The sequence below is a fragment of the Oratosquilla oratoria genome, chromosome 22 (genome assembly GCF_046742065.1).
Source record: "Oratosquilla oratoria isolate Oo_2021 chromosome 22, ASM4674206v1, whole genome shotgun sequence".
In the NCBI taxonomy this organism is placed as follows: domain Eukaryota; kingdom Metazoa; phylum Arthropoda; class Malacostraca; order Stomatopoda; family Squillidae; genus Oratosquilla; species Oratosquilla oratoria.
In genome coordinates, this window is record NC_134798.1 from 2,789,804 (window position 1) to 2,809,803 (window position 20,000).

Sequence of the window (20,000 nt, forward strand, 5' to 3'; positions counted from 1 at the left end):
CTCAAGGCTGCTTACTTGTTAAGGACTTAATCTTTAATTCATTTTTTTTCATGTTTACATTCATGCCACCTTTGACTCATGGAAGTGTAGAGACAGGACTCCATAAGCGTAGTTCTTAGCCTGTAAAATTTACGTGAGCATGTGCCACCTTTAACCCATGGAAGTGTAGAGACAGGATCCCATAAACGTAGTTCTTATCCTGTAAAATTTACATGAGCATGTGCCACCTTTACCCCATGGAAGTGTAGAGACAGGATCCCATAAACGTAGTTCTTATCCTGTAAAATTTACTTGAGCATGTGCCACATTGCATGATCAGGTATGCTACATTGAAATGTTGCAAGCTGTATAACATCTACGATGCCAAGTGCGTTTGAAGATGGTCCCGTGCTACATGTGCGCATTGTACATTTGTGTACACGATAGACTGTACATGTCCGTCTATGTACACGTGTGTACATGGCTTACGTGTATATGTATTGCATGCACTTCATACTGCATCGATATGCATTTTCGTGTATTCATTTATTATTGTTATTTGAATGCTGTTTTTGTATGCGAATGCAATTAAGATGTATGCATGCAATGGTAGTCATATTAAATCAACCGATTTAATACACTGACGGCCCTTTTATACTTTGTTCTGGCTAAGACTGGACGACTTTATTCAATCAAAGAACAAAATCGGGATGATTTATTGCCGTGTGTGTCCCATTAGCTACATTAAATCGTCTATTTTTAGCCAAAATAAAATCTGTAAAAAAAATTAGTTACCATATTGAAAGGGCTTCTTCATTGACAGTACGATCGGAGTCCCAATGCAGAAAGACCTTATTTAGACTTGGGTCCATCTTTCATAATTTTACAAAACTTTCGAATCAATCTTGACATTTGTTGTCCCAGGTTATGCACTTCCTATCTATTTCCCCTTTTTTGTTGTTTGAAAGAACGGTATCAATAACCTACTTAAGTTACTGTTATGGTATATAGTTAGATGACTCTTTACACATGCACAAGCGCACACGCACACAAATACATATGCACGCATGCTCACATTCACACACACACATACACACAATGACTATTGTATATACTCGTACATATCTGTATATACTGTATATACATTTATATAGATAAATTCAGAGAGAAACATGCAAATATATACAGTCATATAATTACATAAATTGGTACAAGTCATGATGGTTGTTCCACACAGTTATGCGATAAAGAAAATCATCTCCACCATAAAGAAAATTACAGCAATCAGCACTGAGACGTCATGAATTTTAATAGGTGATTTAACAGTACCAGGCTTAATATACGGGCTCTAGATTAAAGAGGTCACAGCACAGCAAAAACCAAATCGTCCCCTAAATTACACACCTCGTTCCAACAACAGCATACGCAACAACAGCTACAACAAACACGAAATGAGTTTGACCCACCGAGAAGACTTCCGTAAGCTGTGATTATCACTTCGGTGCCTAACACGAACAGCGGTGCTGGCTCGCGCGCGCTCGCTCTCTCTCTCTCTCTCTCTCTCTCTCTCTCTCTCTCTCTCTCTCTCTCTCTCTCTCTCTCTCTCTCTCTCTCTCTCTCTCTCTCTCTCTCTCTCTCTCTCTCTCTCTCTCTCTCTCTCTCTCTCCCCTTCTTTCCTATCCCTCTCTCCCTGTTCCTCTTTTTCTCCCTCTGTCTTCCTCTCCCCCTCTTGCTCTCTCACTCACTCCTTCTCACCCCCTTTCTCTCTCTCTCTCTCTCTCACTCTCTCTCTCTCTCTCTCTCTCTCTCTCTCTCTCTCTCTCTCTCTCTCTCTCTGTCACATCTTTGTTTACCTGCTTCTCTGTATGCTTTTTTCTGTCTCTTTTATCTTCATTCCCTCCCCCTCTGCCTTCTTCAATCAGAAAGACACACACACACACACACACACACACACACACACACACACACACACACACACACACACACACACACACACACACACACACACACACACACACACACATAAACACACACACACACACACACACACACACACACACACACACACACACACACACACACACACACACATACACACACACACACACACACACACACACACACACACACACACACACACACACACACACACACACACACACACACACAAAATACAACTAGGTAAATACACACACACAAACACACACACGCTCATGCGTGCGTAGGTGGTGATGTTTTTATGTCACAGTGGTAGAATATGCGTAAATGAGGATTGCAAATAGACCAGAGTAAAGGTTTGGTATAACCACGCTGAAGAGGATCATAGACAGTAATCGTAATATACGTATCTTTGTTCATGTTTTTTTCTCTGAAAAAGGATTTACTCTTCATATATACATGCATACATACATATATATATATATATATGTATATATATATATATATATATATATATATATATATATATATATATATATACATGTACGTATTTATTTGTAGTAATTCACAAAATTACGTGAAAATAATTTGCAGAAAAAAAACACTGGGAAATAAGAAACTTAGTCCGAACGTTTTCGTCTATTTAAGACATCTTCAGGGAATACAAAGTGACAAAGACAGTTGCATATATATATATATATATATATATATATATATATATATATAATATATATATATGTATATATATATATATATATATATATATATATATATATATACATATATATATATATACATATATACATAAAGTAATAAACAAGGTAGGGAACATGGTAAGGTCACGCAAGGTACTCCATTACCAGACATGCACACGCATACATACACACTTGCAGAATATTCCAAAAATATTAGTAATAAAGTCATCAAGTTTGTACAAGCCTAAATTTAAATTAATATTATGATTTGAGGTGTGCTTAATATGACTGGATTAAATATTATGCAGACCTTTGATAATAATACTAATTTAAGTTTAGGCTTAAACAAACGTGATGAGTTTATTACTAAGAAAAAGGTAGAATGTTCTCTAAGTGTAACCAGGCCTGTGGGGTGGTAACGTCGCATGTGATCAAATGTCCATAAGTGAAAATAATTCTCGACCTGGTGATGAGGTATCTTGTGTGACCTTACCATGTTCCCTACCTTGTCTATTACGTTATGTATGTATGTATGTATGTATGTATGTATGTATGTATGTATGTATGTATGTATGTATGTATGTATCTATGTATATATATACATATATATATATATATATATATATATATATATATACATATTCATACCATATATGTATACACACAAACACACACACACACACACACACACATACACACACACACACACACACACTTTCACATACACACACACACACACACACACATATATATATATATATATGTATACAGTATATGTATATTTATATATACACACACATATATATACGCACACACATATATATATATAACATATACTTATATATATATATATATATATATGCATCTGTGTCTTTGTCACTTTGTATTCCATGAAGATGCCTTTAATAGACGAAAACGTTCAGATTGTCTTATTTCCCAGTGTTTTTCTGTAATATATATACATACATACATATACATATATATATATATATATATGTATACACACACACACACACACACACACACATATATATATATATATGAATATATACATATATATATACATATATATATATATATATATATACATATATATATATATATATATGGGGTGGAAATGTAGAAACACCAGACTCATAAGCAGATAATTCATTCCCGAAATTTCGAGTCCTGTCCGGGACTCGTCCTCAGGGGTTACAATGGAATACAGAAATCACATGGTATAAATGTACGAGCGAATGCGTCCTTAGGAGAGGTGCGTGGCAATATTTGCTCGGTGGTCCTGTGCTGGGTGAGAGTGTGTGGTGGTGGGGGTGGTGAGGGAGAGAAAGGAGAGGGGGAGGACATTTACATCCCGCATCCGGTCATGTTACCCCGCCGCTGTTTGTGGGCTTTTTCCACCTCTCCCTTGCACCCGCATAGATGAGATTGAGTGCGATAGACTTATTTATGCTGTCTCCGTTAGTGGCCAACGTCTCCAAAAACAAGCAGACACCATATCACGCAAACATAGCCTAGCGAATACAATTAGAAAAAAAAAAATCTCCAGTATATTCTACTCACACATCTACAATAACCTATACCCAGCACTCCTCAATAAGTCCATAAAAAAACATATACACATTGAGATCACAAAACAAGTACTCCACAATAGACCTCCAAATTATAAACTTTAAACTCCTCCAGACCTAGAAATTACACCTAAGGCAAGTAAGAGTACATTTGGACGCCTACGTGTCCTTTTACCTGGGGTTGCGAGTTTTCTGAAAAAAGGTATCGGATTCATTGATATGTATATGTGTATCTACAAAAATTTTGGCCATTCTGGTTATGAGTCATCTGATCATCTAGTAAACTCCTGCCTCTTGCACTACATTATAATAAATTTTAATTTGTATTTTATTTTCAGTTTCATATACAATCTTAAACCAATCCTTTCGTTACAGGTGTTGGTGGTGACAAGCTTGCTGGCCCTCGGCTCGGCTCTTCCTGTCCCCGAGGAGGAGGTGTTAGGGAAATTTCCGGCCTTGACGAACGAACAGCTACAACTCCTCTTAAGTGCTAACCCAGAAGATAATGCCATCGACCTCCATGAACCAGTGGCAAGCCCTCTACCGTTAAACCTAAATCCAAACGTGGAAGAAGTGGAAATTCCAGTGTCATCCGAGATTAATGTAGAGGAAAATAAAAACCCAGAGACTAAAGAACTACCTGTGGCTGAAGAACTTGCGGCACCAGAAGAAACGCCTCCTGCCGTGGATAACGTTGAGGAGCCACAGGAACAAGAGGTTCCTACGGAAATAGACGCGTCTCAAGTGTCATCTGGGATTGAAGAACCTGCGGCACCAGAAGAAAGAATTCCAGTCGAGGATGACGAAGAGAAACTTCAGGATGAAATGGTTCCCGTTATTCCAGAGTCTATAATTCCTACTGAGTACGATGTACCTGAGGTACCAATCATCAAGGATGACACAGTTACATATTTGGAGCCAGTAGTTGGCGAAGAGTCTCAGGCTCCAGTTGATGAAAATTTTGAAGTACCGGAGGAATACAAAATACCATTCATACCTTTCGGCAGCTTCCCACTCGAAGGTCAGGAAGGCAGTATCCAAGAGTCTGTCCCCGCAAACGTACCAGCACTTGTTGGAGTCATGGACGGAGAGGAAGATTTCAGTGAAGAAATTAATTTCGAGAATGATGGAACTGACCAGGAGCTATTCGAAATTTTGAACGATGAAAGTATCATCATAGATCAAGAAGGCGTAATCACCGGGCCTCAGATAATCGGAAATGGTCCTGCACCCGTCGTGGTGGAATATTCACAAGAACCCTTGATCAGTGAGGATGACAGTTCTCAAGAAGTGATTGAAGGGGAACCTCAACTATTCTTCGTCCCTGAAAACGATGGAGAAATTGTGGAAGAGGAAGGGGTCCCTGTAGATCTTGTGGGCAGTCCTGAGGGGTTACCCTTCCAGTACAAAATTGAAACTGAAGAACTTGATCCCGAAGAAGGTGTTCTTTATATTCCAAACAATGAACCTCAAGAAGTTGTTGATGATTTTCCCGTGATGGATGACAGTTTTGTAGTTCCTGTAGATAATAATGAAAACTCCAATGTATTTGTTGTAGGATTGGATGATGAAGGCGACGAATTTGTGGTAGCTATGGAAAAGGATGAGAACGGTGAAATCCAAAGAGAGGTTTTTGTTGCAGAGGTAGCCAGTGAGGACTCTTCAGAAGAAGATGAAGATGATCTGTCGATGGAGGAACCAATTGAAGATGGATATGAAGGAGGTCCCGTCGATGAACTACCCATTCTAAATATTTATGACGAAAATGACGAAGTACAGCCAGAGGTTTTGATTGCAGAAATACCCGATGAATCGTTTTCAGATGACGGCATTGTCCCAATGAAAGAAGTGTTAGTCGTTGAGGAGGAAGGTCCCAATGAAGATATCATTGCTCTTGCCGTAGAAGATGAAAATGGAAACATTCATGGAGAAATCATCGATGCAGAAGTTGATGGTGAAGATTTCCCATCTGAACCTTTTCCAGGTGAAGGAACCCTACCTGAGGTTGCTTTTATACCTGTAGAAGACATCAGTGAAGAGGAACCCGATCTGGAGGTATACGCACATGAGGATGGAGAAGTAGGCGTAGTAGGAGTTCCTGAGGCAGAGGACACGTTTCCTGAAGATCCTGATGAACCCCTAGTAGAGTTCAGTGATGTCGTGGATGAAGAAACATATGAAGAACCACACTCCGTGATGTTTGAGGAAAACGAAGAAGACGAAGTGTCTCCTTTCGATGTGACTCCTGAAGAAGCCGATGAGGAAGAACCTTTCGTGGTGATGGGGTTCAATGATGGCATTGTTCCAGTGATTGCTCCTGTTGAGATTTACCCGGAGGAGGAGCTGAGGCCACTTCCTCCAGTGGCAGAATATCCATTTTCTCCAGAACTCCTGATGGAACCTGAAGAGGATATCGCACCACTTCCTGAAGAGATACCTTTTGATATGGGAGTTATCTCATATGTAGGACAGCCAGAGGAGTTTGAAAATGAGGATGAGGAAGAGGATGAGACCTTTGAGCTAGATGAAGGCATCGTACCTCCAGGAGTCATTCCTGAAGAAACACCTTTTGATATAGGGTTTATCTCAGAAGAGTTAGAGGATGAGGATGAGGATGGGGTCTTTGAGCTAGATGAAGACTTCGTACCTCCAGGAGTTATTCCTGGAGAGATAGTCGAAATTCTACCTTACAACGATCAATTCAAAGAAGATAACAGAGCCATCATTTTTCCCGAAGACGACGTCCCAAGTTCTAACCTCCCTGTTTTTCCTTACCAGTATGCAAGCAGAGTAGCTCTACCTCTGGACGAAAAATTGGCTGAAGATGAAGGAGATTATCATTCTGCTGAAGAGAACGATGATTTCCAGAAACCTTGGGTTATCATGCCACTAATCCAGGAGGCCAAGGAACCACAGGTCCTTGAAGTTCCTGACAAAACTTCGAATAACATGTTACCTACCGCGGTCATTCCACCAAGAGACACCCACCAGCAACCCCAAGTCTCCATGTTTCAGGATAACCAAAATCAGTACCAGAGATATGGCCCCTCTTTTACTGACAACCTATACCAAACAAACAGAAATGTTCAAATTCCCTTGAGGAGTTCATATGCATCGTACCCATTCCAATCGCAATACCGTCCCAAATATCCCCAAAGTCCCACTTACTTTGACGTTTTCAATCGTCAACCTTTCATTCCCCAGTCATACGACAGATACAATCACCATGTCTATTATGATTATCACAGTCACGACGACGACAGTTTTAACGACGACTTTATGCAAGACGATGTTCCCATCTACTTCGAGCAGTCCACCTACTACGACACACGCAGAAACCAAAATCCTTTTACCAATTACAAAGGGTATGCAGCCTCGTCAGCTCCCTCGTACAGTGAATATCGTCCCTACGCATACAACTATTACCGACCCATCATGTACTGAGGATTGATTTACTCGTCGGAAAATCGAACATTTTCATTTTTATAGCTCTTTGATATATCACAGTTCTGCAATTTTTCATGCGTAAAGAAGATCAATGATATCGTGTAGTTGGAGGTGAGCATGTCAAAAAAATTAAATAAATTTGGAAAGAAAAGCTAATATGGGTCAACAATAGAATTTAATTCCATAAACTCCTAGTATTAGTAAAACATATATCAAACTACCCATGACTGACTAAGTACATAAAAGAGAACTCCAGGTTATGTAAGTTTTGTAGTACACAAATCGTTCACTATGCGTGTACTAAATCATAAATATGTGAACGCTTATAAACTGAAAGTATTTTACTTAGACACCGGATAATAACTCTAGATTAGCAACCTCTAAACAAAGTTTGTTTCAACGCCTATGCAATATACTCGTGTTTTGGTGGCCTGGGCTAAAACATTTTACATTTTACCTAAAGATTCCATGACCAGGAATCTAAAGAAAATATATCAGAAAATAACTTTTTCCTTTCCAGTTCTTTTGTTGTCTTGCAAAAAAAGACCAGAAGAGACTCTTGTACCTTCTTGGAGGCATTGTGCACTATTTCCTGCTGTTGTGGGAAAATAATGCATCTTATTTAAATAAAAAAACATTGTAAAAGTTACCTCTCTCTATTTCATTTACAAAATCCTGAACCAGTACTGCATCCAGCTAACTCTTCCCATGAACAGAATTAAGTCAAATATCTCTAGATTTCCTAAAAGTTATGCTATCTTTTCACATTGCTATTTTCTGTGATAGATCTATTATGAAAAATAAAACTGTTGTACAATAGATCTAAACAATTAGAGATATAATGTCGCATCACTTCGTAGGAGCTTGTAACCTACAATTTATTAGAATGATGAATGTCCAGTTCTAATGAAGAATATCTCTTCGTTGAAACTTAATTTTGCCGCACTGTTAAGAACTTAAACTCACTATTCCATTCCCACGAATTGGAAAGTGAGAAATTCCTGTATGGCAAGCCCTGCTAGTTGCTGCAAGCCGGATTTTTTTTTTTTCTTTTTTTTTTTTCCAATGGTTGGGTCACCTCTCTTCCTGTCAGGGCTGTCGGCAGCAGGTTCAGGGGATCAAACTTACGACTATCTACTCATAAGCTCGACACCGTATCCACTGTTACTATACACACACACACACACACACACACACACACACACACACACACACACACACACACACACACACACACACACACACACATATATATATATATATATATATATATATATATATATATATATATATATATATATGTATGTATATATATATATATATGTATATATCCTCATCAGCCTCTGTCGGTCATGACTGACCATGGGTATATCACGATGGAATGGAATGATAGTGGAGAACAAAATTTCACGATGAGATGCAATGATACTGTAGGAGAAAATATCACGGTAGGATATAATGTCAGTGGAGGACAAAATATAATTTTAGGAAGGGATGCCGGACAGAATGTCAATGAAGGCCAAAATATCACGATGGGATGTAATGACAGTGGAAGACAAAAGATCACGATGGGATGTAATTATAGTGGAGGAAAAAATATCACGGTAGGATATAATGTCACTGGAGGACAAAATATAATTTTAGGAAGGGATGCCGGACAGAATGTCAATGAACGACGGGAGGCCGGTGTGAATCGCGGTGACGTAGGGGGACAAAGTGTACAAAAGAGATCGGATGACCGTGAGCGATCAGATGTCCGTGATGGGGGAAATGTTAATTTTGATGGGAGAAATGTTAATGAGGCATTGAATGTCAATGAAGGACCAAATAATAATATAGAGCAAGGTGTTAATAAAAAAACAAAATTATAATGTAAGACATGATATTGAAACTCAAAATGTGTCAAAAAGAAATAATCACGAGTTTCTTAAAACCATGTGCTTTAATGCTCGTAGTATTAGAAGCAAATTTTAAGAAATACAGGCGTATGTCAAAAGCGAAAATCTCGATATTATAGGAATAAACGAGACATGGTTAAATGGTACAGAGTTCGAAGCTGAATTTAATATTGCGGGATTTAAACACTTTCATCAGGATAGAAACCACAAGAAAGGTGGGGGTGTTCTGTTGTACGTTAAAAAAAGGTCCATGCTTGTGTTTTAGAGAAAATGAAACAGGATGCATATGATAGTTTGTGGACTGAGTTAACCCAAACAAATAGACAATAAATGAATGTAGATGTAATATATAGTCCAAAGACCTTATCATTAGCAGACGACAAACTGTTATTTCAAGAACTGTCTAGTTTCTGCAACCGGGATTTATTGATAATGGATGATTTCAATTTTACTGACATTGGATGACCCTTGAACATGGCCATATAGGTAGTCGCTTGATTGATTTTCTTGGTGACAATTACTTAATTTAGCATGTAAAAGAGCCCACAAGATATGGAAACTTAATTGATCGATTGATCACTAGCCGCGAAAGCATGGTAACTGATGTAGAAGTCGGTGAAACTGTTGCAAATAGCGATCACAACTTAGATTCAAACTCCTAAAAAAAAATTGAATAGATACTTGTGTTTCTAAAATACCCGATTTCAGTAAAGCTCAGTTCATAGTACTACGTCAGGAGCTTCAGCTTACAGATTGGGAGGCAAAATTAAGCTAAAGACCTGTAGATCATATGTGGGAAATATTTCAAAATACGTTCACTAAGATGATTCATACTTACATTCCTTTTAAGGACAGATATCCTCCAAATCAGGCTCGCCCAAAGTGGCTCGACAAAGAAACTGAAAAAAGTATTGCTAAAAAGAGACAGACTTATATGAAATATAAGTGCTCGGGTGAATCTAATGACTATGAAAGTTATGTATCAACACAGAGATTTGAAAAAGACAATAAAAAACAACAATAACAATACGAAATGAATATCGCTGATAAATCCAAAGAGAATCCCAAAGAATTCTATAGTTACATTAGAGATAAAAATGTTGTTAGGAATCATATTGGTCCACTATTATCTACTGACGGCCAACTTAAATATTCAAATGAAGGAATGTGTAATATCTTGAACAATTATTTTAGCTCGTAAACGAAATACCTCAAAGTGAACTCCAAACTGAAACCTGTGAAAAGCCTAGGGTAAACTTACTCACTACGGTAAATAAAAAAAAATAAATAAATAAATAAATAAATAAATAAAATAAAATAAAAGATGTATAGAGACACTCAAAGTTAATAAAACACCAGGGCCTGACGGTTGGCATCCAAGAATCTTTAAAGGAAATGAAAAATGAGATTGTCATTCCGTTAGAAATTATTTTCAAGAAATCCATCATATTCGGAGATGTCCCAAGAGAATGGAAGCTAGCTAACGTTACTCCCATAGAAAAAAAAAAAAAAAAAAAAATATATATATATATATATATATATATATATATATATAAATATATATGTATATATATATGTATATGTATATATATATATATATATATATATATATATATATATATATATATAAGTTTTACTTCAATCGTAAGAAAAATAATGGAAACTATAATCATTTAGAAAATAACCGTTTGATAAATGATAGCCAGCATGGTTTCAGATGGAAACGTTCTTGCGTGACTAACTTACTCGAATTCTACAACACAGTTATCTCGAATTAAAACAACAAAAATATATATAGATTTAATATATCTAGACTTTGCAAAAGCTTTTGATACCGTCCCACACGAAAGACTACTTACTAAATTAGCTTCACACGGAATAAGTGGTAGCCTATTAAGTTGGACTTGTAATTGGTTGAATGATCGAAAACAGAGAGTTGTTTTAAATGGAAAAACTTCTAGATAAGAAAATATTACAAGTGGAGTTCATCAGGGTTCCGTTCTTGGGTTACTTCTATTCATAGTATATATAAATTATATAGACCATGGGCTGAAATATACTGTTTCCAAATTTGCTGATGATACAAAACTGTGCGGAGTGGCAAATGATCACTCAAACCAATTAGATATTCAAGAAGATTTAGATAAATTACAGCAATGGTCTGAAAAGTGGCTAATGAAATTTAACACAAGTAAATGTAAGGTAATGCACATAGGTAAAAATAACAGGAAGTACGATTAGAAGTTATTTCGAAATTCGTTAAGAAAAGTGAATAGTGAAAAAGATCTCGGCGTAATTATCAGTAGCGATCTCAAATCATCCAAGCAGTGTATTTCAACCTCTGAGAAAGCAAAAAAGATTCTAGGACTGATTGCGCGATCTTTTGACTTCAAAAGTCCATCACTCATTAACAAGCTATATAAATCGTTAGTTCGTCCACATCTGGAATATGCTGTTTCCGTATGGTCACCAAATCTCATTAAAGACATTGACAGACTGAAAAAAGACAACGGCGAGCCACAAAACTAATTCCAAATATCAAAAATAAATCATACGAAAATCGACTAAAACATATGAATCTGTTTTCCCTAAAAGAGCGTAGACTCAGAAATAGCTTGATACAGGCCTTTAAAATTCTAAAGGAAATTGACAACATCAAAAGTGACAAAATTTTGACACTGAATGAGAATCAGACAAGAAACAATGGTCTCAAACTGTCCGGAAATAGATTAAATTTGGAAGTGGGTAGAAACAACTTTGCCAACCGTGTAGTTAATGAATGGAATAAACTTCCTACAGAGGCAGTGCAATGTAGTTAAGTACGAAGCTTTAAGAGTCTGCACAGGTAGTGCAATGTAGTTCAGTTCGAAGCTTTAAAAATAATTTAAATAGACACCTAAGGAAGATGCTGTAATGATTATCATTTATTTTATATTATTTGTTTTTGTTTTGTTATCATTTGTCTGTTTGATTCTCATTTATGTGTCAATTTACTATTATTTACTATTTACCTGTTTGTTTAATTTAACTATACCCATACATTTATTTATGTATTTTATTTATTATTTACATTATTATCGTTTTTATTTATGAATTTATCATTATTAATATTTTTTTCGCATCCGACCTAGATATGGACCAAAAAGTCTCCTGTCGGCATGCTCCGCCTTTGTAATCCTTTGTAAAATATATATCAGTCCGTTAGTTTTCCAGACTGCTCGGCTTATCAGCGCCTTTTATGACCGTATAGACCGATGCGAGAGTGACAGTTACGGTCGCATAGGTCGCATCTGTGTGTTGTTTCTGGTCTGTTGACTGTCGTTTCCTTTCTGCGAGCTCGCTTTTCTGCTGTCACAGCAGACAACTTCTCTTCACCAATCAGCGGCTGTTTGTGAAACGTGCTTCTCCAGCTGGTGCAGTCGGCTGCGATGTCCTCACTGGAGTTGGTGTTGTTGTCGAGCGCCTTCATGTCTCTCTTGTACACATCCCTGTACCTCAGCTGTGGCAAGCTCTCCGTAGAGGATGTCTTCTGGGATTCGGCCATCTTCCATGCGGAAAACGTGACCTAGTAAGCGCAGCCGACGTTGTCTCAGCAAGGTGTACATGATGGGAAGGCCAAAGCGAGGCAGGAGATGCCAAGTATGTATCGAAGGCTTCTGAGGTGGAAAGAATTGAGTCTTTTCTCCTGGTTATAAGTGGTCCATGCCTCGTTGCCGTATAGTAAAGTGCTGAGGACGCAGGCGTTGTACACAACCATCTTCGTCTTCACGGTCCACACTCTTGATGTGAGGCGAGCGGGTGTTGTGGCTGCCTTCCTCATCTTCTTGTCGATCTCAACGTCAAGGGAGAGATAATCTGTGATGTTGGATTCAAGGGACGTGAACTGGTGAACAACATGGAGTTCATAGTTATCGATGGTGATGACTGGTGGTGCAAGTATGTCTTGGCCTAAGACGTTGGTCTTCTTCAGACTGATGGTCAGCGCGAAGTTTTTTGCAGGCCTGGGAGAAGCGGTCTATCAGCAGCTGCAGTTCCCGTTGGGTGAACAGCATGTCTCTGATGAGGATTTCACGAACCTTTGTCCTCGCTTTTAGACGGGCAAGATTGAAGAGTCTGCCGTCTAATCTGGTCCGCAGGTATATTCCCTCTTCTTGAGCGAAGAAGATCCCACAGAGAGTTGGGGCGAGCACGCATCCTGCGTATTTTGAAGGGTTCGGAGATGTTGTCATTGAACTGCACGGTTCCCTTCATGTTGCAGTGGAAAGATCGATTAAACTGCGCAGTTTTGGGGGACAGCCGATCTTTCTGAGAGCCTTGAAAAGACCATCTCTCCTGACAATGTCGAAGGCCTTGGTGAAGTCGATGAATCCGACGTACAGGGGCGTCCGCTGCTTTCTACACTTCTCCTGGAGTTGACGGAGGGATAAGATCATGTCTGCTGTAGACCCGCTCAGCCAGATTCTGCAGTCGGATCAGAAGGACCCGAGAGTAGACTTTGCCTACGATGCTGAGTAGGGATATGCCTCTGTAGTTTTTGCAGTTGTTCCTCTCGCCCTTGTTCTTGTATAGGGTAATGATCTTAGCATCTCTCAAATCCTGCGGTATAGCTCCCTCTCTCCAGCACTGGCGGAGGACTTCGTGGAGAGGTTTTAGTAGGGTAGTCTTCCAGTTCTTGATGAGGTCTAGGGGAATACTGACTCTGCCTGGTGCTTTTACTGCTGCCAAACTCTCAATGGCTTTACTGAATTCATCCAAAGTTGGCTCTACATTGATAATTCCATGACTGGCATGCACTCAATGGCGTCCAGGGCTGAGGAGGCCACAGTGTTCTTTCTGGAGTAGAGGTCGGAATAATGTTCCACCCATCTACCCATCTGCTGACCTTGGTGATGATTTCTCCAGTGACGGATTTGAGGGGGCCTATCTTGCTCTCCGTTGGTCCCAGTGCCTTCTTGATAACATTGTACATTCCTCTAAGGTTAGCCGTTGTAGCAACCGTCTGGATCTTCTCACTGAATATTGTCCAGTGCTTGTTGGCGCAGCGCCTGGCAATTTGCTGGACCTCGCTCCTGGCAGCCCTGAGCATATTTAGGTTCCTCTCATTGGTTGACCGCTTGTACTCGACTAGTGCTACACGCTTGGCATCGATAATGTGGGTCATCTTTGATGCCTTGGCTTCAAAACAGTCGTGTGACTTTTCTTCCCGAAGGTAGCTAGGGTGGTGCGGTGGATGGTGTCTCGCAGTTTCCCACTTCTCTGTGGCGGTGTCTCCGGACTGCAAGGCATTATACTCCTTCTCAAATGCCTCTGTTAACTGATGTACGAGATCTGAATGGGTCATCCTGCTGACGTCAATGCATGGGATCCCTGGTTTCTTTGCATGGTGGAACTTGTTAGGTTGCAGCTTGATCTTGCAGTATACCATGAGTGGTCTGCGTCGCAGTCCGCGTTGTAGTAAGATCGTGTGTGGCACGCCTAATCAGGAACAAATCCAGTTAGTGCCAGTGCTTTGAGTGCTGTTGTCTCCATGAGACCTTATGTTGAGGCTTTGTCTTTAAGAAGGGGTTGGTGATGCACAGATTGTGAAAGGCACAAAACTCGAGCAGTCTCCGTCCCTTCTCGTTCAGTTTTCCAACTCCAAACGGGCCAAGACAAGACGGCCATGAGTTGATATCTGCACCCACTTTGGCATTGAAGTCTCCCAGAAAAACAAGTTGTTCAGTGCTGGAGACGTTACTGATGGTGAATGCAAAGTTCTCGTAGAACTCATCATTGGCATCCGGAGTGGAGGACAGCGTCGGGGCGTACACACTAACAAGGGTAGCTGGGCCTTCGGCTGCCTGGTTCTACCATTTTTATCAAGCTGTTCTTTATCTCAAATCTTACTCCAAACCCTCTTTGCTCATCAGAGCTCTTCCCTTGCCAGAAAAAATGTGTAGTCCTTCTCCTTTAGTGTGCCTGCGTCGACAAGTCGTGTTTCCTGCAGAGTGGAAATGTCGACATTCAGTCTCATGAGCTCGTCGTTGATGACAGCTGTTTTCCTGGCGTCACTGTTGTCCTGAAGGTCGTGAGAACCCTGGTATAATTATCCTTACATTCCAACATCCCAGTTTTAGAACTGGTCTCTTTCTTTATTTATTTATTTTTTAATTCTCTTGTTGTTGCCTGGTGCGGTAGTTGATAAACTGCTTGTCGGATGTTCTCCTGGCCCCCATGCATCCAGTGAAGAAAGCAGACCGTGGCGGGAGAGCACCTACTGGCTGGGGCTGCCCAGCTTGAGGTGGGCGGTAGCTAGCCAATAAAACTCGAAGATCTCTCCCACCGTCAGAAGCAACCCCTGGCGCCGCACTTTACGCCAATTGAGTGGTAGCTTATAACCAGTTTCTGTCCCTTCCCGTATTCTATGGATACCAAATGAATGGCAAAGCTGGAGTGTCCTCTCCAAGTTGTTATAGGTGATGGTGTGGTGTTGTGGTGTGGACGGATGTAAGCCAGGGCGCTGTGGTATGGAGGGGACAAGCTGTAGCCCATTCAACATAACCCACCCCCTTCCTCTCCACTTTGATGACGGACCCAAAGGAACAGAAGGGCTGCTACAGTTTGGCGCCAACGAGGTAGCAGGAGCTGCCAGAATATATGTATATATATATATATATATATATATATATATATATATATATATATATGTATGTGTGTGTGTGTGTGTGTGTGTGTATGTGCATATATATATATATATATATATATATATATATATATATATATAGTGGAGAATTGATGGTGGAGATGTGTCTTGAAAGAGAGTTGATGATAGCAAATACAGTGTTTAGGAAGAAAGTCAAGCATAAGTACACATGGGAGAGGGTGGTGGATGGAAGGGTGGCAGATAGAGCGTTAATGGACCAGGGGTATGGTAGGAAGACTTAAGGATGTACATGTTCTAAGGGGAGAGAGTGGGGGAAGGTAAATTGAGAGTGGAGAATAGGTGAGGAAAGAAGAAAAGGGCAGAAGGTATGGAGGTACTTAGAGTGAACTGCTTAAATATGAGAAAAAAGGAGAATGAGTATAAGAAGAAGCTGAAAGAGGAGTGGGAGGGAGTAAAGGATAGAGTAGAACAAGGAGTGGAGGAGGAATGGGGATGGTTCAAGGAGGGAGTCATAAGGTGTGCAAAGATGGTGTGTGGAACAAGGAGGGCGGGAGGAAATAGAAGGAAGGGTAGTGAGTGTGGTGGGATGAGAAAGCAAAAAAGGGTGTAGAAGAGAAGAAGCAAGCATTCATAGATTGGCTACAAATTAAGACGAGGGAATTGTATGAGAGGTAAAAAGTAAAGAGAAGGGAAGTTAAGCATAAGATAAAGGAAGCAAAGAGGAGAGCAGATGTGAAATGGGGTAAGAGTATGACAGAAAATTTTGAAAGTAATGAAATGATGTTTTGGAAGGAAATTAAAAAAAGAGGAAGAGGAGGCGAATCAAGTAGAGAAGAAAAGGTAAAAGGTGCAGGTGGAGAGATGATAATGGAAGAAAAGGCAGTGAGAGGAAGGTGGGCAGAGTATTTTAGGGAGTTGCTAAATGTGAAGGAGGATAGGGAGGGAAAGGTAGTTGCAGTGGGAAGCGTTAAGAAAATGAGAGTAATGAGTCAGAAAAATGGAGGAGAAATAAGGAAGGATGAAGTGAAAGCAGCTGTTAAGATGATGAGAGCAGGTAAGGCACCTGGGTTGGATGGATGCCATGCAGAATGTCTGAAGAAAGGAGGTACAGTTATGGTGGATTGGCTGGTGAGGTTATTTAATGTTTTTTTAAGAGAGGATAGAGTACCGGAGGACTGGAGGAGTTCCTGTACAGTTCCGCTTTACAAGGGAAAAGGGGACAAGTGTGAGTGTAGTAGTTTCAGAGGGATCAGCTTGCTGAGTGTAGTTGGGAAGGCTTATGGGAGGATCTTGATTGAGAGGATTAGGAGAGGAACAGAGGGAGTAATTGGTGAGGAGCTGTGTGGGTTTAGGACAGGTAGGGGTTGTGTAGATTAGATTTTTGTGGTAAGACAAATATGTGAGAAAGCTATAGGAAAAGGTAAGGATGTTTTTTGGGCTTTTATGGATCTGGAAAAGGCTTACGACAGGGTAGACAGGAAGGCACTGTGGGAGGTACTGCAGATATATGGGATAGGAAGAAAGCTGTTAAGAGCAGTCAAGAGTTTTTACGAGAGTAGTAGAGCTTGTGTTAGGATTAAAAATGGAGAGAGTGAATGGTTTGAGGTAATGATGGGACTTCGTCAGGGATGTGTTATGTCGCCCTGGCTGTTCAACTTATACATGGATAGGGTGGTGCGAGAGGTGAATGCAAGGGTAGTGGGTCAGGGGTTGGAGATGATTAAAGAAAATGGAGAAAAGTGGGAGGTGAGCCAGCTGTTGTTTGCTGACGACACTGCGCTTGTAGCAGGATCAGGGGAGTGATTAAAGAAGTTAGTGGCAGAGTTTGAGGTGTGTGAAAGAAGGAAGCTGAAGATAAATGTGAGCAAAAGTAAGGTGATGAGATGTACAAGGGGAGAGAGGGACAGCAGGCTGGAAGTGAGCATTAAGGGTGAAAGACTGGAGGAAGTGGATAGTTTTAGATACTTGGGTGCGAATGTGGCAGGAAAGGGAGGAGTAGGGATGGAGGTAGAATGTAGATTGAGAGAAGTGAGTAAATGCCTTGGTGGATTAAAAAGTGTAATGAGAAATAGACATCTGTGAATGAATGCTAAGAGGAGATTACATGAAGGAGTGATTGTCCCAACAACATTGTATGGGGCAGAAACATGGAACATGAGAGAGGAAGCGAGAAGGAGTTTGAATGTGTTTGAGATGAAATGTCTGAGAAATATGATAGGGGTTACTAGGCTGGATAGAGTGAGAAATGAGGAGGTGAGGAGGAGAACAGGGCTGGAAAGGGTGCTGGGAGATAGGGTTGATGGAAGAGTATTGGGATGGTTTGGACACATGGAAAGAATGAGTGAAGAAATGTTAGAAAAAGAAGTGTGGAAGGCAGAGGTGGAAGGCGTGAATATGAGGGGGCGTCCTAGGATGAGATAGATGGATGGGGTGAAAGGGGCATTACAAAAGAGAGGAATGTCTGTGGAGGAAGGACGGGAGAGGACAGAAGATAGGGGTGAATGGAGAGGAGTTGTGTATAGATGAGGCTGTGATGCATGAGGGGGAGTGGGTGGGGGATGGGGGGGTGAGGAAGTATGTATGAGAAAAAAAAACAAAAATTGACGCAGCCCGAAGGGATTGCTCCCCGTCTTCTCCTTTTCTGCATGGGAGGACGGAGAGGGGGTGTCGCCGAATTTATGAAGCGGCCTTACTGTGGATGCGCTGTGTCTTGCGACACTGCTTCTGACCCAGGGCAGTGGACAGGATGCAGGAATGACCCGTCATCCAAGAGGTGCCAAGATAGGAGGGAGGGAGGAGGGTGGAGGGGGTGGAATATATAGGAAATGGAATGGGTGGAAGTGTTTTCTATGCTTTTTTCTTTTTGGCTACCCCCTGTGTAAGGGGGAAAAGCCTTTGGTATATGAATGTATGTATGTATGTATGTATGTATGTATGTATGTATGTATGTATGTATGTATGTATGTATGTATGTATGTATGTATGTATGTATGTATATGTATATATATATATATATATACACACATATAAATATATATATATAAATATAAATACATACAAATACATATATATATATAAACATATATATATACATATACATATATATATGTGTATATATATGTGTATATATATATATATAAATATATATATATATATATATATATATACATTTGTAAAAGAGGGAAGGATATTTTCTATAAGACATGTGGAATTGAAAATGACAGCATTTTTGTATTCATTTAACTTTTTTTTCGTCGTCTCGATGTTTCTGGTGATATTCCTTAGCTCAATTGGATGAGCATAATCTAAATTTGCATATTCTTTCATTTATTCAAAGTTTCGTCTTTAATAGGTTAACTTTAGGATTGTCTGTGAATTTACTTCTTGTGAATTCTTCTCTGAATTATCAGCCACCATCCAGATAAGATTAAATATAGTAATGCCTCAGGTCTTTTCCTGGTGGCACTCAGATTATGTAGTTCATATTATTTGGAAATTGAGATAACAACCATTAGGAATCTGTTAAAAAGAATAGGGTATCCTAATTAGTTTTTAAATAGAGCCCTAAGCAAAGCCAAAATTAGTCAATATGGATCCACTTCCCATTCCACTAAGAATTTCGTATGGGACAAAAAATGTATCAAATTGCCTTATAATAAGTCCTTAAATGATTGTTCGCAATTTCTACCACAGAAAGACATAAACTTTGTTTTTAGTTTTCCCAATAACTTGTCTAAGAAAATAGTTAATGTACACCAAAGACCTAGAGAAGAAATAAATCAAGGTGTTTATAAACTTCCATGCTCGGATTGTAATAAGGTATATTGGG

General features: G+C 39.7%; 1 protein-coding gene across 1 annotated transcript in view; it reads left to right on the plus strand.

Moving 5' to 3' along the window:
* Positions 1-8,279, plus strand: part of LOC143037404 (uncharacterized) — a 48,602-nt gene extending 40,323 nt beyond the window's left edge. Inside the window, exon 2 of the mRNA XM_076205541.1 lies at positions 4,559-8,279. Coding sequence (XP_076061656.1) covers positions 4,559-7,627 — 3,069 coding nt within the window. The 3' untranslated portion in view covers positions 7,628-8,279. The remainder of the gene's footprint in view (positions 1-4,558) is intronic.
* Positions 8,280-20,000: the final 11,721 nt, after the last annotated feature.